At 34.9% G+C, this 23,092-nt stretch overlaps 2 protein-coding genes and 1 pseudogene across 4 annotated transcripts; 1 reads left to right on the forward strand and 2 right to left on the reverse strand.

Moving 5' to 3' along the window:
- Positions 1–1,679: 1,679 nt before the first annotated feature.
- Positions 1,680–3,569, reverse strand: LOC120169321. The gene is made up of 2 exons (XM_039177496.1): positions 3,536–3,569; positions 1,680–2,238 (listed from the first exon to the last, which is right to left on the reverse strand). Exons 1-2 carry the CDS (start codon positions 3,567–3,569, stop codon positions 1,769–1,771), a joined length of 504 nt encoding a protein of 167 aa, XP_039033427.1. The 3' UTR covers positions 1,680–1,768.
- On the reverse strand, positions 3,443–12,594 carry LOC120169379 (ubiquitin-like domain-containing protein CIP73). 3 transcript variants are annotated; one of them, XM_039177530.1, is made up of 16 exons: positions 12,452–12,594; positions 9,244–9,388; positions 8,797–8,914; positions 8,460–8,540; positions 7,029–7,141; positions 6,855–6,926; positions 6,383–6,544; positions 6,168–6,237; positions 5,897–6,075; positions 5,541–5,705; positions 5,381–5,452; positions 5,168–5,297; positions 4,656–5,078; positions 4,212–4,570; positions 4,054–4,131; positions 3,443–3,655 (listed from the first exon to the last, which is right to left on the reverse strand). In XM_039177530.1, exons 2-16 carry the CDS (start codon positions 9,364–9,366, stop codon positions 3,647–3,649), a joined length of 2,154 nt encoding a protein of 717 aa, XP_039033461.1. In that variant the 5' UTR covers positions 9,367–9,388; positions 12,452–12,594; the 3' UTR covers positions 3,443–3,646. The 3 variants fall into 3 exon arrangements, with proteins under 3 accessions (XP_039033461.1, XP_039033460.1, XP_039033462.1); XM_039177529.1 differs by lacking the exon at positions 12,452–12,594 and adding an exon at positions 10,831–10,853; XM_039177531.1 differs by lacking the exon at positions 12,452–12,594 and adding an exon at positions 10,636–10,660.
- Positions 12,595–16,868: 4,274 nt separating this feature from the next.
- LOC120169322 lies at positions 16,869–18,682 on the forward strand (annotated as a pseudogene).
- The last annotated feature ends 4,410 nt before the right edge of the window (positions 18,683–23,092 follow it).

Raw genomic sequence — 23,092 nt, forward strand, 5'->3', positions numbered from 1 at the left:
AAATGACCTGATCCGATCCTAACCTGACCCCGAATGTAAACCGAAATGATTCGAACTAAAATGATCCGAACCGAACCCGATCTGAATGACCTGTGCCACCTCTATTCCTAAGTCAAATGTAGCCCTAGTCCCCTCCTTGTTGTTTTGTCAAGCTTAATATGGACGGGGCGGTTTCATCCCGTGGTTCCAAGTATGGCGTGGGAAGAGTTTTGAGAGATTCTGATGGAGTTATGTTTTTGCAGTTCGCGAAAACATGTGTTGTTTACCCTCCTACAATGGTTGAGTTGTATGTTGTCAAAAAAGGTCTGAAGGTATTCCTAATGTCTACAAATTTTAGGGAACATAAGTTTATTATAGAATCTGAGGGTAGATCTGTAGTGGACTGGATTAATCAAAGATTAGTCTCTCTTGCTAATTGTTCCAGCTTGGTCTCGGAATTACTCAATACCTTCAAGTTGTTTGATATTGTGGTCAGGTGGATCCCTCGTTGTTGTAACACAGTGGTAGACACACTAACTAAATCGGGAATTGGGTAATGAGAGGAGGGGGGTGGTCTTTTAGTTATTTTGTTTTAATTTGAAGTCGGTTGTTCCAAGTTTGGTTTTATGTTTTGCCTTGAGTTGTAGAGGCAGCTTTGGTTGTAAGCTACAGTATGATGTTTCCATTATATTATATGTGTACTAGGTTTAGAAAGGATTTTAACACACACACACATCAAATAATCTAGTGATAAAAAAATATTTTCATCCTAGAGATATTAACCTCAGAAATTCATGTAAATGATAAACTTTTATAACATATAAGAAATTGTTTATTATGCATAATGTGACAGTTTAGACACCATTAACAAGATAAATACAATCATTTCATATGTACCCTGTTTATGTTAATTTTTTTATACAAAAAAACTGTTAGTTTTATTAAAAATATTAAATATCCAAAATTACAATGAAATTTACAAGTATAACCTTAAACGTAAGCTACACTACAATTAGGACATTTTCTTATAACAATTGACACAAAACTAGTCACTTAGATCACACAAAGACCATAAAAGAAAAATGTTAAAAAACCTAACCAATGCTCGAACGAGATAAAGATACGAACAAATCTGACTGCATCGACAAACGAATCACAAAAGGGGATGAAGCTACTAAGGCCGCCGAAAAATCGCAAATCAGAGTCGGGGATGTGAGAAAACTATCCACGAACGCAAAACGCATATCCAAATCAATCTGAGAGTCCAAAGTAGGGAAGATCGTCATGATAAAAAAAAAATAAGAGTCGTTTTGATCAGTCGTGGAGATGTCGAATAAACGAAAACAACGACAAAAAATCATAAGGTACCAAAAGGCAGGAAAAAAAACGTGTCACAGAGGCAGACATAAACGTGCCATGAAGGCAAAGAACATGTCACAAAGACATGATTATTTTTATTAAAAAAATAAAAAAACATAAAAAAAATATAATTTATAGTACGATCGTTAGTTAAATAAAATTAAAAAAAAAGTTGAATTGATCAATAAAATTGACATAAATTGTAAAGAAAAAAAAAAGGAAGAGATGAAGAGGAAGAAAACTAATGTAGTTATAATATATTGCAAGTCCTTAGAAAGTAATAAAATAATAATATAATTAGAAAGTAATAAATAATTATACACATTTTTCAGACCAAGCCATCAAATTTCCATGCAAAATAAGAAAAAGAAATAACAATAATGAAGAATCAAATCCATCGCCTTAGTTTATTTCCAACTTTGATTCTGCATTAAGCGGTAATTTCCGTGGAATTATGAGCAGCGGGAGGAGATGGAGGCAATCTGGCAGAAAAGTTTCTGTAAGTGAACTCATCGTATTGGCTATCGTCCCGTCCTTCGTCAAAATTCAAAGCATAACTCGACGGATCATATCGAAAATCCGCCGAGCTTCGTCTAGTATGACCGAAACTGTGGTTGCGGAGGTGGTTGTTTCCAATGCGATTAACCAAATTTCGATACTTGTCTTTCAACTCCGGCGACTTGAGACACGCAGTCGATGAACAACTTTGCCTTGGGCTTTCGTGGTTGTTATCCTTAGGACTCGGAGAAAATTGCGAAAGAGGAATATTGGTCGAAGCACTTACCGTTGAGAGTTGGTGGTGGTGGTGGTGGCGGCGGCGGCGGCGGAGCCATAGAAGACGAAGGGAGGATTTCAGTTTCTGTTTTAGAGAAATCGGTTCGTTTTGCTCATTGTTTAACCCTTTTTTTCTCGCCTTCATTTTATTTTTAGAACCGAGAAGAAGGTGTTCATATAAAGTGGGGAATGGACGCGAATGATAGGGAAACGGGAGAGGCCCAACCTGAACTTCCGAGATCCAAGAGATGGGTGTTTTGGGGTTTTATTTAAAAAAAAAAATAAAATCAGTGGAACGTAGTGATTTTACCATTTTTTGTGATTTTGCAAATTCGTTGGGCCTGGATTTATGCTCCTATTTTAATTTTATTTTTTAATTTGCACTAGTAAAACAAGAATTAGGAATTCTCTTTTTCATGAAAATTTAAATATCAGTTGTATCTTACGAACTAATTTATCTCAGTGGTTAAAGGAATTGTTGTTGTTCCTAGAGGTTACGGGTTCGAGCACCAGCGACTACAACAAGGTGATTGAACGTTTATTGTCAAATGGTCAAGTGATCATTTTGTAACTTTTCATAGTCGAGGGACTCAACAAAACAACTCTCTAGACCCTTACACCAGTTGGGTTTCGCTGTAGTATACGGTTATACGGCTACCTCCTTTGTAATATATTCCGATTCTTCGTAGTATTTATTTTCTGTTTGTGACCGAGAAAGTTGTAAAAAGGGAAGAAAGAGTACAGTGAACTATAAATAGTAAAATCTTAGTCAAGCTTTTATTCTCCATACGAAAATTAAAAAAAAAAGCTTTCATAATAAAATTTTAGTTTTTTCTTGGTAAGAATTTCCCAATGGAATTTTAGTTTTTTTTTTTAAATAAGAATTTCCTTTTGCCAGGTATGAGAAGCGCCGCTCTAACATCCCGGCACACATTTCTCCATGCTTCCGTGTGAAAGAAGGGTATCACGTCATTATCGGGCAATGCAGGTAAAACATATACGGAGAATAACTTTTTTCTCTCTCTCTTTGAATCTAATCTTATTCTGTTTGGCGGAGGCTATTTCGGTTGTTTGTGATTTGTGTGCATCGTTATCTGATTTCAGGCCGTTGTCCAAGACTTTGAGGTTCAATGTTTTGAAAGTGATTCCCGTCGATCTAAGTTCTTCAAAATTTGTACTTTATTTAGAAATCAAATTTTATTTCTGGATAGTTTAAAAAAAAATAAAAAATTTTGATGTCACAGTAAAAAGAATTCAAACTATATGTCAAATGATAATAAAATTATTTAAACCAAAGTTGAAGATTCAAACTTGGAGATGAAGTGAAGTAGGAATAGAGAAAAGTAATGCCCAGTTCAAATTCCCTATATCAATTATGAAAGTCTCACTTGTCATTTGCAATAATGGGAAAAAGGGGATATACCGCATTTAACATAAAAAGTCCTGCCGCCGTTCATGAGCGCTCATCAAATCGGTACTCACGAATTTCATAAACACCGGAAGATTCCTTCTATCCGGTCCATCTCTCCGTTCGTTACTCTGTCTGCAACAAGAAGCCGTTTAATTGGTATTCGATCAACAAAATAATAAACATCTGGTATTGCACTAGAATGTCTTTCGACTCAGCGGTACATTGAACATGCAGTTCAACTCACTTTTCAGATTCGACAGAATTTTACACCATCATTGCTTAATACCATGACTAAAGACTAAGAGCTCGAGTTGGCAAAGCTTCTTTATGCACTGATGTGCAACTACATACAGAAATTCATGGCTGACAATCCATATAATCAAGAGAACATTGTTGATTGAATTACTACGTGGACTGATCTAGAAGGTTTATATATAAATTTTAAACGAGGCATAGGAGAAAGTTGATCGGAATATGATTAGAGGCAAAAGATGTAGATGAGATAATAGGAAAGTATTTGGAATTAGTACCTTCTGACGTTTTGAGTTTGGTGGGTTTGGTTCAGAGTCGCTAGGCCTACGTGAATTCCCAGACCTGGAGCTCCCAGCCTGCAAATTTAGCAGTGTTTAGCAAACCAACAATTTATGGTTCAGACCCGATGCATGTAAAGCCACGGCACTTTGTTTACCTGGGTTGATGTATTTGCTTCTTCTGTAGACACAGCACTTTGTTGTGACCCCGCATGCTGAGATATGTATGGCATGATCTGATGAAGGAGGTTAGATAAAAACACCCCTTCATCAGTAGCATTTTGCTCAGCTGCTACATTACCACTGGATGTTCCGGCTTGCTCCATGATAGTATCAGTTGCTGTTCCTTGTAAACTGGCTTCCTCTACCTGGATTTCACTACCCGGGAAAATTCCCCTCAAAAACTGAAGAATGCTACTAGGAATTTGTCTCTCAGCCTCTTGGTTGTTTTGATTCCTGTTGCCACTGCGTGTATTCGCTCGATCCTGTTGTCTTGAATTAGCATTTGGCAATGAGCCTACAATGAGAAGCAATTTAACAGTCAATTCCTGAAAGGAACCTCTCCTCGTCAACTTTCACAAGAGGCGGGATCCACATATTACCGTCTCTTGCAGACTCTTGTGAACTTTGATTTTGCACCGCAGATTCAGGAATAGCAGGCTGCTCAGATTGAGCACCAGGGTGCAGATGCTCACGAGATGCTTGAGATCCCCGTTCACCACTCAAATGTCCGGGAGAGAGATGCGGGAACCTTCCAAGCAATGGGTAGTATAATCCCATAGAGCTACCAGAAGAATCCGAAGGTACACGACCCAAAGGAGCAGGTACAGCTGCAACCATAGTCCTAATAGGCACTACCCTAACTCCTGATTCTCCAGCAAAAGATGGAGCATCTGAGACCCTTGATGTTGTTTGAGTGCTATGATTCTCACTGCCGGAACCCATCGACGGGTTCCTTTGGCCCAGTTGTTGTGTGGTATCATGATGGTCTTGTTGAACAATATTGGGCGTGGAGGTCGTTGAACCTTGCGATAAATACACCATCAGTCTCCGGCTAGAAAATACAGTTGATATATGAAAAAACATATATAGAAAAAGAACTGGTATACCATACCTCTTCGTATTTGTATATCAATACGCCTAGGAAGAAACCCTGTCCCAAGTCCATTAATCCCACCAGAACCAGGCTGCACAGTTCCCATGGGGACGGTACTTAAGCTAGTTCCCGGTTGAAAAGGAAGAGCCTAAACAAGTATTAATAAATCAGCATGAATTAAAAATAATTTACATCAAATAAGAAGGTTCGGATAAGCTGTTGAAACATTGCCTGAACCATGAGAGGGATTGGACCAGTAGGGGTTATGAAAACTGCAGGTCCAGCATTAACAACGGCTTCAGACTGCAAAAGAAATAAGTTACAGCAAAATACAGCACAAATAATATAAAAGGGAGTTGAATGCAGTGGATTTAGAACGAAAATAACTTACAGGTGTTTGACCTAAGCGTAGCGTCATGGTTGCACGACCGAGCTCAAGTAAAAGTGAGCCTAGGCTTTGTAGCAGAATTCCGGTTCTCCATGCATTAGACTGTGCATTCGTTCGCGCTGAGGTGTCAGTCACATTTGCTTGATCCTCCAGTTGCCTAGCAAGTTGCTGACAATAGGCATCACAAAACAAAAATTAACTCAAAAAAAAAAGGAATCTACAAGCCGGGGACAAATAACAGCCCCTTCCTCGCTCTTCCCCTATCAGGCCAACTATTTACACCTCAATGAGCAAAGAAAGCTGTTAGATATACAGGTAAACTAGAGAAAAGAGAGTGAAAAAGTAGTTAAGGGACACACTTGTATACATTCTCCAGCTTGATCAACGAGCATTTGCCTGGTCGATTGTAACACTTCGGCCAAAGATGCAGGTGTTGGAAGACCTTCCCTTATAGTCCCTGAATTTGATGCAGGAATAGTATCTCTATCTCCACTCATACTCACAGGAGTTGTCTGAGGATCATTTCCCCCAGCTCTAACTGGCGCAGTCAAATGAGTTGCAAATCATCAAATTCATGCTTTATATGACAGAGATAATAAAAATATATTCTTTTTAGAAAGGAAAACTAACCAATGCCATCAAGTTCATGCTTTAAATGGCTAAGATATTGAGACAAAGTAGCCAAAGCATCAGGAATTACCTACAGAAATGAAGAATTAATAAGTGTATAATAACTTGGGCCACAAATAGGTGTGCCATAAGATATCTTTCGTACAAAAAATCCACTTCACACATTCAAAGAGAAAAATAAATTATTTAAAAAAAATAAGGAATTCCAAACCGACAGGAGGTTGCATAGGCCCCAAGGAAACTGCTGCCGGAAGTCCAAAAGCATTATGTGCTCTATCAGATTGATTCCTCATGGTAGCTTGTTCAGTTTGACCCTGGGATGGTTCCGGTATGCCACTACCAGAAGAAGTTCTTTCATGTCTTTGTGAACCGAATTCCTTGGGTATTCAAAGACTCCAAAGCAGTTAGTTCATATGAATTTAGGCACACATAAAGATGAACACTGATAGTAAAACATATAGAAACATTTAGAATTTAGAAAAGCAAAAGCCAAACTTTTTTCTAACAGACTGTCAACATTACATCCTGCTGGCCCTAAAAGGACCTCTGGAAACTAGAATTTTGGGTTTTTGACTCTAGTCAACCACTTTCTCAAGTTATTTATTTCATGCCAATGCAGTTTAATATACTTTAAACTAACAAAATCTCATCCATTAAATGACTATCATATAAAAATTTAAAACTTACCCTGACATCTCCCCCAACGCTGCTTCCCATATTTGCAAATCCCATTGAGCTAAGAACGGCTTGGACAATCCGCTGGAAGGAAAGAATACAATTAAAACCAAAAATATATTCTGAAGATAAATACTTTCCCTACTCTAGAAATGTTCTCCATTTCTCACCCGGTTTAAAACTTACCCGACCAATTTCAGGAGAAACTCCATCACCTTGATCAGACAAATTAAAAGTTTCTATTACAACATTTGGGACATGATTACCATGATTGCGGCTTGTACCTGACCCAGGATCATCTGCATCAAATAATAGTGCTAAATGTTAATAACTAAATCTAAAGAAGCTTTTTCCTCCCATTTCAGAAACATGAGCAATGCACAATAAATTAATACTAAAAACACATATTATCAAAAAGTATATGTATTACAAACCAATCACAGTTCGCACTGGTAAAAGGGATATAGCATAAAAGAAAGAATGCTAATGCAAAAGGTTCTTGGACAACTCAAATAATCGGTCAACATCAGCTACCACATTTTGATCTCTAAACAGCTTTACAGTTAGAATTCGACTCATCATATAAGGACATTCTCATGCCCTTGAAAAGATAAACATAAAAATACCTTCGTCTAATCCCAATGCTTATGACCAAAACATCTGAAAGTTAGAACCAATAATTTTCTTCTACCCATGTTACTACCACACCACTGTCTCTACTACAAAGGCAGCATTTTCAACAAAGTTTATGGACTTATTGACCAATATTTCACATATTGCCCAAGTAGTAACCAGCATGCCATAACTTCGATCATGATGGATGGTGCGTTATTGGAAATTGCCAGACATAAAGAGCATAACTAAGCAAGTTGCATAATCATTCAGTCATGACTCTCATATATACATACTTCATTGACTTTGCCCGTCTGAACCAGAATGCTATACATTCAGATATGAAAGATGTTACATGATTAGAAAATATGCAAGAAAAAGAGATTTTCCCACTATATTCCATGGTTAGCACTTTTTTATTGCACCATCAGATGTAATTGCTACTTGGGTGTAATTGTTAGATACAAGTATGTATCAAACACAAGTCTGAAGAATTGGAAATGAGTGTTGGACATGCGTAGTTCAAGAAATATGAAGAGTTGGAGCAACATATTCAGGTCTCATTTTCCTTGTGAGGCCATGTACTCATCAGGTCAAGGTTAAAATGTCAAATGATCCAGTGGAAGTTTCTGTAGCTACTAGCATTAAACTAACTATAAGAAAAGTAAAATTGGCAGTGGGTGGAAGGAGGCATACTTATTGCAAAACCACATATTATGCCTAACAGTTAATAGCAAAAAAAAACATAGACAAAATTTTGTTCCAAGCATGTATGTGGCGAACACTAAAGAAAATCTTGCTTTCTGTAAGGCATTGCATGCTGGAATAACACTTCATACATGTCAATCAAATTAGCTAGCAAAGGAAAAAGACTTTTCCTTTTAATAAAACTGGGGCATCGAGCACATGCATATATTTATGTGTGTGTGAGTGAAAGGCATATGCTCATGCTATGTTTGTGCCCAAATAAAAATGATGATACTGGATACTCAAGTGTAACAAAACCTGAAAGATGAGGTGAGCCATTAGATGATGGTGGAACCGGCTGCCTGACCACCAGGTGCAAGGTGTGACCATCCTCGACATCTACCTCCAATTAAGAAACTCAAATTCTAAATGTGAATTGATAATGATAGAACCAAAAATACATGATGCAATCCAATTTTGTATTCAGAAACATATAATTAGTGGGCATAAGGAAAGTCATTTCTTAAAAATAGATTAACACATGGCTACCTAAAAACATGAAAATAAATAGAATGGAACAACTTATTTTCTAAGAAACCCGTAAGATCTAATAGTTACTTTATAAACAACTATGAATATTAAGAAAAATGGATACGGTATGCAGAAAGTAGTTGGTCATCTTTTAGAACTTTGCCGCGACAGATTAATCGCTGTTGTTCTGATAACACACCAGTTACAGAAGCAATCTGTTCTTTTAGTGCAGGAACTGGCATCTGTAAGATATTCAGAGATAAGAAATAAAACAGTGAAGCACAAATCTAAAATGATGCCTCATAATAAATCAAGAACAAATACACTAGCAAACTTAGCAAGCCGATCATAAGGAAACTAAAAGATTATAAGATTAGAAAACCCCAACTACCCACATAAAACGTCAGATTGCAAGGTAATTATAGGAAGCTATCATATTATGATTGCTGTGTGTAGAGAACATGCAGAGATTACCAATTCAACTTCAAAAAAGGAATAAAGATTTTAGGCGAAGTCCAAGATTGTCAAAACAAAGATGGAATAGGGGCAAAACAGAGGGAGATTAATTTACCTGTTTATCCACTCTCATAGTATAAGTCTGGGAGTCCAAAGTTTTTATTTTTATTTCTATTGTAGTCTCAGAACCTTCAGTTTCAGCATCTAGTGGAATTTTATCAGCACCAGTGCTTCCCATTTTTCTCTGACCAGACAGATACCTGTAGTACAAAAACACTATCAAAACTTCATAGAGCGCAAAATTAACTTCTCTATTTTTAAAGGACAATCAATCCTGCTTCATTAAACGAAAGCACCAAACTTTAAAATCTCTTCTCCATTGAAAACAAGCATAATTAAGTTAAGGGATCAGAAAAAGAGAAGGTAGCCATCAAAGAAAAGTTCCATCTCTTTTTTATTATCTTCTACACCACCTCCTCAATGATCATCTCCAAGACTCCAACAAACAAAAGATATACATACATAAAGGTTTGCTTGGATTGTGAAAAAGGAAGAAGCATAGGGGAACAGCACCGTCTATAGCTCATTTGATAGACGTCCTAACAGAAAGGAAAGGATTCTTCAACAAAAGTTTTGTTTTGTACTAACAAATTAGCCATTTAATAAAAAAAGTTATTAAGAAAAAGAAATCATTTCTTTTCTACTCATTAGCCATTAACCAAACAATGTTAGTAAATCTCAAATTCTTTCCTTCCTTTCCCTCTTTCTCCTTTTTCTTTGCTCCCTTTCCTTCCCCTTTATATACTTCCTAGACCAAGGATAGATAAGAACTCTTACATATATGAAATCTTCAAAAGAGTCGCAATGTTATGAAAATTTGATGTTATTTATCATGGGATTCGATCTCAAGTGCAACACAATCTTCCCGGGCAGATATAAAAGGCATTCTAATTAATTTTACAATCCATTTGGATTTCATTACCATAAAGAGAGAGCCATCACTGAAGAGGTAAATACCGTGTAATTTGGAAATGAGAAATATCTAAAACCCATATTAGGCTGAGGCACAAGGCACACTCTAGGCACTGAAACTCTGAATCGCTTGAGGTGCGAGGAGCATAATAACTCTCACCTAAGTGAAGTAAGTTGCAATATGCATATTTATATGTTTTTGTATGCATTTTTTCTCTTATTTTAGTGTGCATGCGTAGTAAGGTTAAGATGTATAATTATGACGATGAACTCTTAAAATTGAACCAGTTTATCCACAAACAAGCAAAATTGTAAATTTCTTTTATTGATCAACATGCAAGGTTTCCTTATGATCCCATATCTGTTGTTGAATACTTATATATTATCCCCTTTCTTACAAGTAAGGGTACAATAATAGTATATATACACATATTTATTGAAAAGAAGTTCCGTTAAGAGAATTTTTTGCACCTATCGGTTTAAGAAGAAAGCACATCTGTGCACATCAGGTTGCACTTGCTCATACGTGACTTGCCTAAAATGATCATATATGCTTTTGTTCTCTTGCACTAAGGTCTAAGGCCCAGTGCATAGAGGGATGTCTTACTAAAACTGCTAAACACCTAAATATAGGATAAATGAAATTTCAAGTGAGAGAATTGACATATGTTTCAAAAGGAAAGTTTTAATCAGATCGCACCAATGTTAGTTTTGATTGTAACAAGTTAACATTTTTAACCAAAGGATATAAATACCCCCACATGCCAGCAGAGTGACACCCGTAAATGAAACTGGCAATGTACAAAAAAATTTAGAGTCCTACAATTCTAAAGTGCAAATCTCCTAGAATCCAACACATGCCAATGGGTTTTGTCAATTGTGCAAAGCATGAATGTTCCGGGATTCTAAAGTACACAGTATCTGGAAAAAAATCACGATGGTATCCTCATAAAGTACTTTTTCCTTATAATTAGCCAGCTTTTGTATTCTCTACATATCTGCTGAACTTGATGATGAGGGGACAAGATGGAATACAATTATGAAAGAGACAAACAAGAGTAATAAAATGTTCTAACTGAAAACACATGTGACAACAAGTAGAAGCCAGCTCTGTCTCTGGTTTCGCGACTAGTTTGATAGAAACCGAAAAGGGAGGAAATAATAAAATAATAAACACAAAGAACTATTATGATCAACCACCAAATACAAACTATTTTCATCAACCAAAATTCCTTGAAGTTTCAGCCAAAACTTAAAGTGGACCCAGAACCAAGGATTAATCAAGCTGATGGCTACAACCGGGCTCGATCATAATTGGTAACACCGGAAGCTTTCCATAGGACATACCGGTCTACCGTAAATATGTTAAAAATAAAGCGGTGCAAGGAAATTGAAATCCCAGTCACCAATAAGAAGGAAAACACGAAACTTCATAGCAGTTGTCATCATGCTGAAATCAGAAACAAACAAATTTATTACACTTGACAATATTCTTTACGTTCCAACACTATCTGTCTCGCTGTTTTACAAGCATTTAAGATTCAATATCTTGACTTATCAAAAAAAAAAGATTCAATATCTTGAAATGAATCAAACACCATTTCAATATTAGTAGTCAGTTGGCATTAACAACTGCATGCAAACATGAGAAATTTTCAAACTCCTTTTAGAAAACATCAATGAATGATTCGCACTACTCTCGTCTTGTCAAAAAAAATTAACTATCATGTTCACATCCCACTAAAATTTTCCTATCCTAAAAATGTAAAAGCAAATCCAACAAAATTTACCAAGTTCAAACAAGATTACACAAACAACCTAACAGTATGAATCAAAACTGCAGCTCGTATAACCAAAGAAACGCATTAGGGAAACCACACTTTTAACCTAAAAGAACGATGATACAAAACATTATATATGTATCTCAGAACCAATGACAAACAAAAATTCATGTCAATAAGAGAAAGGTGACTAAGACTTTGAATAACAGAGTTTGTTCTATCAAAAAGCAAGTTCCAAAAATTTATTCTTAGGCTTTCATGCGGTCGAAAAAAACAATAAACCAAACCTAATCAAACTTTACATTCCCCCTAATTCACTCATATCCCAATTTGATCATTCCAAGAGCAAGCTTAGGGTTTTATAATATTCCAAACCAACAGTTAAAACCAAAAAAAAAAAAAAGGCACGACCTTATTCGATGTAACCCTCCAAAACAGACTAGAAACCAAAACTTGAAAAACCCAGATTAGATGCCCAAAATAAGAACCAAATTAATCGATCAAAAGGGATAAATCATCATACAAAGAACAAAGAACATAACTTGAAGCTACCAAAGGTGAGATACATACCTTGTTGAAGATTGAGGAAGGAGGGATAAAGAGGTCTGGCTCAAAAAAAAAAGGAAAAAAAACTGATTGAGAGAGAGAGAGTCAAAGCCCAAATTGAATTGATAGATAGATGGAGGGACAGAGAGAGAGAGAGATTAGGAATACTGATTTCTCGTCTCCCTGTGCCTTCTTTTTATTTTTTTCACTGTCTTATTTATTTTACGATGTTTGCTTTTTGTGTATTTCTTAAAGCTGATGTGTAGTGTTATCTGTCCCTCTCCTCTCTTACATTGCCGAGTGGCAAATAACAATTAGTTTTGGGTCTTGCATGAAATAAATTGTTTAATAATTTATGTATTTATTATATTGTATATAATCAAATATTATATTATAGGGAAAACTATGCCATTCGTCCTTTGTTTTGGGTATAATCGACTTTGGTTACTGATTTTTAATTAAATCTGTTTGATTTTCGTCACTTTATAAGTGGTAAGTCTCGCTTTTGGTGCCATCCCAGTAGTCACAAGTCACAACACAACTTTAGCATAACCTAATGTAGAAGCTGGAAACACATACTTTCCGGCTACAATGGAAGCCGTGTGAGTCTCATGATCGTCGGAATCTTGCGGGGAATGGAACTTCGACGTCTCATTCATTTTCTCTTTAGTCGCTTCGTACCCATTGCAAAAAAAAACATCGCTGCACACCATAAAAAATCATGACAGCCTAATGTTTTTGGATATTTTATTATGATATTATCATAATTACTTCAACTAACTTTGTATGTTTTGCTCATATTTCTTGTATGTTTTGCTCATATTTCTCTTATTTAGCTTTTTTATTTACAAAAAAAAAATAACTTTTTCTGCAACGTATGATTTCATTGGTTTTAAAGTTAAAAATCTTATCCTTTGTTTTGTTTTGTTTTTTTTCCTTTTCGCATGAACTTGGGTGAGTGCGAGTGCACATATAATAACAGCAGTTATAGGTTCATGAGTGTTATCTCTTTCATGGGGCCTTTCCACTATAATATCAAATTGTGGTTGCGAATTTTGTTGCGGATGCCGTAAATATTACGTAACGTGTTGTAGCTGTCGTGGGCGTGATCTCTTCCTCAAAAATCACAATACGTCTAAAATATTATATTTATACATTTTACAGTTAACTTTTAATATACTAATATTAATATACTCTTTTAATGTTTTATTTTGAAAATAATAATTTAACTTCATAGATAAAAATTTATTAAAAACAAATATAAACTATAGAAGAGATATCATATTGAATAATGGGTAATAACAATTATAATGTTAATGAATAATATATAAACATTATCACTAAAATCATATCAAAATTTTTATATTGTAACATAAAAATGTTCATTTTACATAACTTAGAAATAAAAAAAATACATATCTACAAATATAAAAAACTTATATCTTATAATTCACCACCAAAATAAAATGGTGTGACGGATCTAAAGCATTTATATCTTCGTCATTGTCTTAGTTTTGATTCTTTCATATTCCATGTGAAGAAGACATCACATTATGTACATCATAAGATGCATCATTGGTAGGAAACATGTTGTATGATAAATGATTTTCAAAAAATCTATAACTTGGATTTTGTTCAAGGTAAGGTGGATAACATGAATTTGGTAGGTAAAAATAAGAATCATGAGATGATTCACTAATTTCATTATCGTTTGTAGCTGAATTATATGATGATGAACTTGCAAATGAATTATAAAAGTGTTATCCCATCTTCCTATAAGTTCTATCATCATCATCTCTTCTATTTTGTGATACATTTGTTCTATACAAACCTGAATTATCATCATAATTAAGGATATCTGGACGTACCTTGATCTACATAAAAAGAAGTAAAATAAATGTGTTCATATTCTGATTGGTGCGTACCTTCATTATCACCACCATTATCATCACAACCACCACCATCATCGTCGTCGTCATCATCGTCACACACACTATTACTTTTTTTTGTCTCTTACACACACTATCACATAATATATTCTTTTTTAAATTTTATTTATAATTTTATTTATTTATTTATTTGCATTAGTCTGATCCCAAATTATGCAACTTTACCTATCAATTATTTGCTTTTATGCTCCTCTGCCTCTACACGGACACACCATCACTTTTTTTTTGTCAAAGAATATATTCTTTATTTTATTTTATTTATAATATTATTTATTTATTTATTCTTTATATTATATATTAGATAAAATTTTATAATTTCATAGTAAATAGATAAAATACATATATTATTATAGTATTATAAAGTGAATTTCTCTCTTATACAAAAGTTATATAATTATAAATAAACATAAAATTGTGATACTTAATGTTAATATAAAAATTTAATTTAAAATTAATCACGTCAATTTTAGATATGAGAAAAATTTAATTTAAATTTAAATTAATTTAATTTTAAAAAAACGTTAATAAATAATTTAATTAATTCAAATTTAAGTAACTAATTTTAAATATAACTATTAGGATATTATTAATTATATATATTTATAATCCAGTTTTAAGAATTAAATTAGAACAATTCATTTATGTATTTTTATATTTCAGATAATTTAAAGTTTGTTGCGATGTTGTGGTGCAATTTATAGCGTGTTGCGGTGTTCCGTAACGGTTTTTTACCGCAACAATCGTGATGTGGTTCCCTTATCGTGTTGTGTCGATATTGCGTCGCGGTAACATTCAAAAACGTTATGATGCGGGCATTACGATGCGTTACGGCCGCAATTTAGTACTATGCTTTCCACTGTTAGGGTGGATTGCCGATCTTGTTTCTCTCGTACTCCTTTCCACCATCAATTGGTACGCATCAATTCTGCTAGCCGATTAAACAGGTGAAGAAGCTAGCTTCGTTCATGGGGAAAACATTAGTTAATGATAAAGAGGATGAATATGTTATATGGCGGTGTAGCTTCGAAAAGTTGAAGAACTTGGATGTGAACAAAAACAGTGTGGATCCTTGAGTGAGGATGCAAAATATTGCGTATGAGATGTGTCAATGTCTGGCTTCATCCATAGGAAAACCATTTGTTAATGGTAAAGAGGTTGAAGATGTTATATGGTGGTGCAGTTTGGAGAAGTTGTAGAATTTGAAGGTGAACAAAAACGGTGTTGATCCTTGGGTTGGAATGCAAAGAAGTGCACATTGAAGAAGAAGAAGAATAATAAATTACAGGTGAGACAACGTTTGAACAAAGACACATGATTTATTTTTAATTGTCAACTCAGACTTTTATTAATAAATTAATGGTAGAAGAATTTAAATCGAAAAAACTAATAACGTAAAGAATCAAACATATTTAATTAAAAAATTAATAATCAAAATCGATCAGACTAAAAATAAATGAAACTATTTACATAGTTCCTATATTGTATATGACAAAATATAGTTGAATGGCTAAAATAAAAATATAAATATAGAGGGTACTAACTAGTCAGTTTACCCTAAATTTAAATGAATTTCGATTTTAAATAGTTTTTTTTTATCTCCCCCGACTCCAGTCATTGACCACGCCTCCCTCCCTTGCCTATGGCTTTTTTAGACAAACCGAACAAAAGATTATTATTTTTTTTTTGGATAATTCGAACAAAAGATTATTGGTATATTAATAAAGGTACTTTTTTTAACTCCAAAACTTGTAGATTTCTGCTTGGCTTCGTTTTAGATGAAATCTGGGTTTCTTCTGTTTTCCTTCGTGTTATATGATTCTATCGCTCCGTTCCTAAAAGTTTCTACATTTTTTCTTTTAGCAGTTGCGTTTGATTGAAAAATCGTTCAACACATTCTTCTTCTTCAATTAAGGCACAATTCAGCAACTGACGACTAGAACGACGTCGTTTTCGAAACACCCAGGTCGGCCTTACGATTCCCACTCTATGTTCTCCTTTCTCTTAATTGGTTTGGCATATTATATCTGTAGCTGTTGTTAAGTGATTTTATAATAACCACGATGTACTTACACAACTAAGCTTTAATCTAATTCTATATTATTTTCTCCAATCTCCCCTTTTGCTCACTATTTTGGAGGCTGCTTAAATACCATGTTCGAAGTATGAGTTGAAAGATTCCTCAGTTTTGGGACTAGTAACAGTGACTCTCAATATAAATTGATTCCTGTTAGTCCATATACACCAGAGAGTGATGATGCCAATTTTTTTTCACTGCATGGAGTTTTATAAACCCTTTCTTTTTTCTGTTGCCATACTGTCCCAGTATAAATTATTATACTTTCATTAAGTTGGTGTTACCAATGTGATTTTTGAAAGCCTTAACTTGCAGATTTCTGCTTGGCTGTTTTTATAGTTAAATGAAAGTCTCTCTGGCTCTGTTTTTAAAAGGTTGTATTCCTTTTTCAGTTGTGTTTGGTAGAGAAATCGGTTGATGGGAAAGAAAAAAACACGGTGATGATGCTTCAATACCGATCGAAATCGGCTCTTCGGATCCTGGTATTTCATTCTTTACTTCTATTTTCCTCACACCCCCTTTTCCTTTCCTTTGTTTCTGTTGTTCATTGGTTTATCAATTAGAGATCTGTTTGGTTGGGGTTTTGTTATTTGATTTTTGTTTTGAGAATATTGAAAACAAATGATGTGTGTGATTCTGAAGCTAATATTTGGAAGAATTATCCACCAAATATGCAACTTTTCGATGAAAATATGAACTGTAATTTTCTATTAAGATTAATTATATTGTAATTCTGCATTTCCCCCTTTCTTTTTTTTTTTTGTCAGTCCCCCCTTCATTTGTTGCAATTCTTCAAAAAAAAATGAAATGAATAGCAAGAAATGAGAATGAAGTATTTGATTGCTCTTCTGCTCTACTTATATGGCAATATTGTAGAATTTCAAATTACACCGTGCCAGCATTTCACTGCTACTTATTATTTATTATTATGAACTGAAAAGCAGAGCTAACTGATAAATAGAAGTTTGATCCTAATCATTATGTTGTGGCAGCGTATAATGGGTATTTCGAAACACCGTTCATGTTGGATTCATGTTGTAGAGTTTTTGAAGGGAACTGGTAAGAAGATAAGTAAACAGGATTCGCAAAATCTACGGGGCTTTAAATTAACTGCTCCATGGTTTTTAGATAGTATTCCATGTCGTGCCCGATCAAACAGACGAGTTCAGAGCAGGAATTCGATATCTAAGCTAAAAAACAAGCTAGACTCTAAATCATTTGAGTGTTACTTAGGGTAAGCTATATGGTATTGTAATTTGTGTCTTCTCTCTCTCTCCCACTACTTTCATTTTGGAAGTTTTCTGAATGCATTTTTAAACTTTCAGGACCATTTGGAGCCGCTTCCCAGAGGATAAGCGAACTTTGTTTATGTACTTAGATTGTCAATGGTTTGCATGGTATAGGAAAGCATCTTATCGAGAAAAGGTTCTATCTTGGATTTAAAAGAAGCAGATATTTTCGAAGAAATATGTTCTTGTTCCCATAGTTTGCTGGTTAGTATTCTCAATGTCATGGTTATCAATCCCCTTGTTCGATTGTCAGCATATGTGACTTTATCATTTGAAACTATATTTCTTTAGGGATCATTGGAGCCTCTTAATCTTATGCCATTTTGGTGAAAGTTTGCAATCTAAAACCAGAACAACTTGTATGCTGTTGCTGGACTCCCTACAGATGTCGGACCCAATGTGTCTCGAACCGGATATAAGAAAGTATATTCACTCATTTGCATAACTCGTGTTACTAGCTAATTAAAATTGCCAGTTTCTAATATTCAATATGAATTTCTTGCTAGCAGGTTCGTGTTCAACATTTATAAAGCTAAAGGCGGGCCTGAGAATAAGCAAACAATTTATCAAATTCCTCTTTTGGTCCCTAAGGTGATTACAGTAAAAAATGTTGATATTGTTTGATCGTCTGTTATATCTCTGTTTGACCCTTGATCTTTTCAGGTGCCAGAACAAAGAAATGGTAAAGAATGTGGGAACTTTGTTCTCTATTTCATAAAGTCATTCGTCAAAAGCGCCCCGGAGAACTTTAGCATTGAAGGCTACCCTTTGTACGTTTCTCGTTTAGTTTAAAAAGTGTATTTTTTCGAATGTGGATTATAAGTATGATGACGAGGTACTAATTGCCTATTTTACGTTGCAGATGAAAAAGGACTGGTTCAATGCTGAAGAAGTGGAACGTTTCTGCGAGAGGCTCGATTCTCCGGCATGTGATTTTTATTAATTTTAGAAGTAACATTTTTTGACTAGCCTTCTTTTATGTGATTAACTTAGATGTGAGTGTAGATCAGCATTTATGAACTCTTCGTACGATTCTCGTTTTGTTTATGAATCATATCATTTCAAATGTGGATTATAAGTACTGATTGCCTATTTTACATTGCATATGAAAAAGAAGTGGCTCAATATTGAAGCAGTGGAACGCTTTTGTCAGAGGCTCGATTCCTCAGCATGTGATTTACGTTAGTTTTATGTGCGCAGCATTGAGATTATATTTCTTGATGAACCTTTATTTATGTGATTGATCATAGCTTAAATGTGGATGTAGATCAGCTTATATTGATAAAAGAAATGTCGTCTTATTTTCGTTCTCTTGTCATTTCTGCCTATTATTTCGAATGAACATAAATTGTTCGACTCTGACTCTGAATTGTCCTGCAATTCGAATGTGACATCAGATAGCCTAATCAAGCTTTCAGTAATCGATAAAAGATATGTACCCCTCATCATAAAAACATAATCGTTTCCTGTCATGGCAAACTAAATTTGTTTTATCTCCTTCGGATGCGAACAACTATGGAGAACAAGCTTGAAATGGCATTCTCGGAACGAGTCTCGAATAAAGCCTCAAACACCCAACGTCACTTGAGAGCTCCGGAAGAAGGATTTCGAAGAATTATCAATATGACTCTTGACAGGCTAATGTGATTTGCCACTGACACACACTAGCAGGTCTCTATACAACTTCTTGAGCATGATCGAGAGATAGGATGCGACCTCAATGGAACCATCATCATCTTAACTCTTATATCCTCTACCACTTCTCAAAGAAAGAGCATTTTAACACCGACCAATGGTCAATCTATCATTTTGACACTCTCGGCAATCTCTGGCTTGGATCGACTACGCACCTTACGGCCTTAACCCTCCTCACACTTACCCACGAGGAACACAGATCCTAGTTGTTGTCCAAGGCACACTTTACGTCGGCTTCGTTACATCGAACCCTGACAACTGTCTCTTCACTAAAATACTAAACCCTGGAGATTTTTTCATTTTCCCCATTGGTTTGATTCATTTCCTGTTCAACGTAGGGAAAACGGAGGCCATTGCATTTGTTGGTCTCAGCAGCAAAAATGCTGGGGTTATCACCGTTGCTAAGGCAGTCTTCAGCTCAAACCCGGCGATCAGCCCAGCTTTCCTGGCCAAGCCGTTCAAGTTGAATAAAGATGTCGTTAAATATCTTCGGTATCGGCTCTGGTCGGGTTAACAAGTACTTTAAGAGCTAAATCAAAATCCTATAAGCAGACCGGTCTGCTCTCTATGGGTGATCATAGTACACTGTTTAACTTGTATTGCTTGCTACTTGAATTCGGCCTACGACCCGGCGAACTAGATGAGCCCCGCACCTTTATCAAGGCCTACGACCGTTACTAATCGTTGCCCCGTCTGTCCGTTGACAAACGGCTAGAAAACAACTAATTTTTTTTAATATAAAGGAACTCGTCACTTCTACGTGACGAGTTTCACCTAACTTTTTTAATTTATAATTTTTTTTTTTTTAAATTATTTTTAATGGACTTATCACCTCGACATGACGAGTCATATTAATGACAATAAAATAATTATCTATGTGGGGTCCACTACTCAGTGACCATTTAAAAATAATATCCGATTGAATTTGGAGTGCATTGTAGAAATTGTCGTATTCTCTAAAATAAAGTCTGGATTGACCTAATACCCTAAGGGGGCGTTTGGATTATGGAAATCTTGTTTACCTGTGATATTTTTCTTTTCCCGGGCTGTTATACCCAAGTTTGGATTAGAATGATTCCCACTTGAAGGTATTATTTTATTTCCAACAGTAATTTTTTTTGACCTTTTACTGGGAATGTCATTCCCATATATTACATAGGTTTTATTTTATTCCCGGGCATTTGGGCTAAAATACCCTTTCTTCTCATCTTCTCCCCGACCTCGCTTCTGTCTAATTCCTTTGCTGAGAATTTTCCTGGTAAGATTTCCTCCACTCATTTTCTTTTAATTTCCCAGTAATGTTACTTTACTTTTGATTTTGATTATTTTCCTTTGCTTTCAATTTTTCCTTTGCTTTTGATTCTTTTCTAATAGTCTAGTTTCAACAACTTCTCATGAATTCGACCTCCATGTTTTTTATTTGAGCTTACTGGTAGTCTAGGATTCTTTTTCCTTTTATGCGCAAATAATCCAAGTAATCAATTGTTCAAGTTACGGGACTGTAAATCTTTTATATTGAAGTTGGGTCTAACTTGAATCGTCTATGCGATTGCGAATAATCCGTTGTTTGTTTCCAGTTTTGTTCGTCTTATGTGCATCATGGAGTATTCGTTCGTGGTGTTGTTTCTGTCGTCTGCTGCTATGTTTAGAAATTTTGGTATACCTGGGTAGCCTGGAGTAGTTTTTATGCTCTGGGTTTTTTGCTTTGGTCCTTTTACGAATATGTTGGTAGATTGGCCAATGAGGGAGCTGGTTTATTCCGGTCGTTCTGCTTGCTTTCTATGCTTTTTTCATTAATATGTTGTGCTCTTTAGTTTTTCGAGCTTTTGTCATCCTTTTCGATTAGCTTCAATTAGAGAGTATCTCTTGTCTCAGTTCGTGTCTTTACTCAAGCTTTGGTTGCTGCTGATATTAAGTTAGAGGTGTTGGTTCTCTTTCTTGTTGTTGTTGTTGTTTGTGTTTGAACCACTTTCAGTTTCTATTTCTTTAATGGCGTGTCCGGTTTTGGTTTATTATTGTGTTGTCGGGGGAGTGTTAGGATCGGCGGTGTGGTTATGTATGGTATGTTGTGATGTAAGTTTTTGTGTTTGTTCATCTCTACCACCACAGAAATTTAGTTTATATGCTTCAATGTAATTACTTAACAGAAATAGGTTCTTTTTCTGAACTTCTACGGTAGAATATGATGGAATATGAAGGTAAAACCTGGCATTTTCTAATTCAAATTTGAGGTTGCAAGTTCTTACATATGTTTAGGATGCTAAAATATTGTTAGCAAACGATTTTGTTGATCTGTCAAGAAGTACTGGCAGACTCTAGACTACATATCCACAAATTCGCTTTGTACATGGATAAGTAAGAAGAACCTTAGGAAATCCAGCAGCTCATTTTGCAACGTATAATTCTTTATATAATTCTAAAACCTACTTTTAGACACTACATCGTATAGAGTTGTGCAAATCTGGATTTCTATGTTTTCTTGTCTCCAGTCTAACCATTGGATTAGATTGCAAGCATTTACTCATAGGCTCTAGATTTTGGCATCCTTAAAAATACACTGCTCATGTACTTCTATAAGTACAAAGTTAATTTATGTAAAATGAACACATGATTTTATTAAGATGATATACTAACCTTTGAAGCAAAGATACATATATGGAGAACTAAAATAATTGGTGTGGAAACCACTACTGGTGCTTTTTGTCATGATTAAACAAACTCTTAAAATACATCTTACGACTAACCCAAAATTTCAAAAGGAAAATAATGAAAAGGAATTCTGAAGCCATCCCATCACTACCTCACTTGTTTTATTTATTTTTAAATTGTGATAGGCTCTAAATATAATTTAAATTGACGTATCAAAAAGCTTGTAGTTTAGGATGCTAAAGTATTTTTAACAAACGATTTTATTGATCTGTCAAGAAGTACTGGCAGACTCTAGACTATATATCCACAAATTCGCTTTGTACATGAATAAGTAAGAAGAACCTTAGGAAATCCAACAGCTCATTTTGCAACGTATAATTCTTTATATAATTCTAAAACCTACTTTTAGACACTACATCGTATAGTGTTGTGCAAATCTGGATTTCTATGTTTTCTTGTCTCCAGTCTAACCATTGGATTAGATTGCAAGCATTTACTCATAGGCTCTAGATTTTGGCATCCTTAAAAATACACTGCTCATGTACTTCTATAAGTACGAAGTTAATTTATGTAAAATGAACACATGATTTTATTAAGATGATATACTAACCTTTGAAGCAAAGATACATATATGGAGAACTAAAATAATTGGTGTGGAAACCACTACTGGTGCTTTTTGTCATGATTAAACAAACTCTTAAAATACATCTTACGACTAACCCAAAATTTCAAAAGGAAAATAATGAAAAGGAATTCTGAAGCCATCCCATCACTACCTCACTTGTTTTATTTATTTTTAAATTGTGATAGGCTCTAAATATAATTTAAATTGACGTATCAAAAAGCTTGTAGTTTAGGATGCTAAAGTATTTTTAACAAACGATTTTATTGATCTGTCAAGAAGTACTGGCAGACTCTAGACTATATATCCACAAATTCGCTTTGTACATGAATAAGTAAGAAGAACCTTAGGAAATCCAACAGCTCATTTTGCAACGTATAATTCTTT

This window comes from Hibiscus syriacus, unplaced genomic scaffold (genome assembly GCF_006381635.1).
Source record: "Hibiscus syriacus cultivar Baekdansim isolate YM2019G1 unplaced genomic scaffold, ASM638163v2 tig00111758_pilon, whole genome shotgun sequence".
NCBI classification, from domain to species: Eukaryota; Viridiplantae; Streptophyta; class Magnoliopsida; order Malvales; family Malvaceae; genus Hibiscus; species Hibiscus syriacus.

Coding starts and splice junctions, on each gene's coding strand:
- LOC120169321 (XM_039177496.1), bottom strand. CDS start 3,569: ATGAACGGCGGCAGGACTTTTTATGTTAAATGCG. Junction 2,239..3,535: donor GACTTTTTATGTTAAATGCG/GTATATCCCCTT, acceptor CGAGAAAAAAAG/GGTTAAACAATGAGCAAAAC.
- LOC120169379 (XM_039177529.1), bottom strand. Junction 6,927..7,028: donor TTTCTCCTGAAATTGGTCGG/GTAAGTTTTAAA, acceptor CTTTCCTTCCAG/CGGATTGTCCAAGCCGTTCT. Junction 5,706..5,896: donor AAGCTGGAGAATGTATACAA/GTGTGTCCCTTA, acceptor GCCTATTGTCAG/CAACTTGCTAGGCAACTGGA.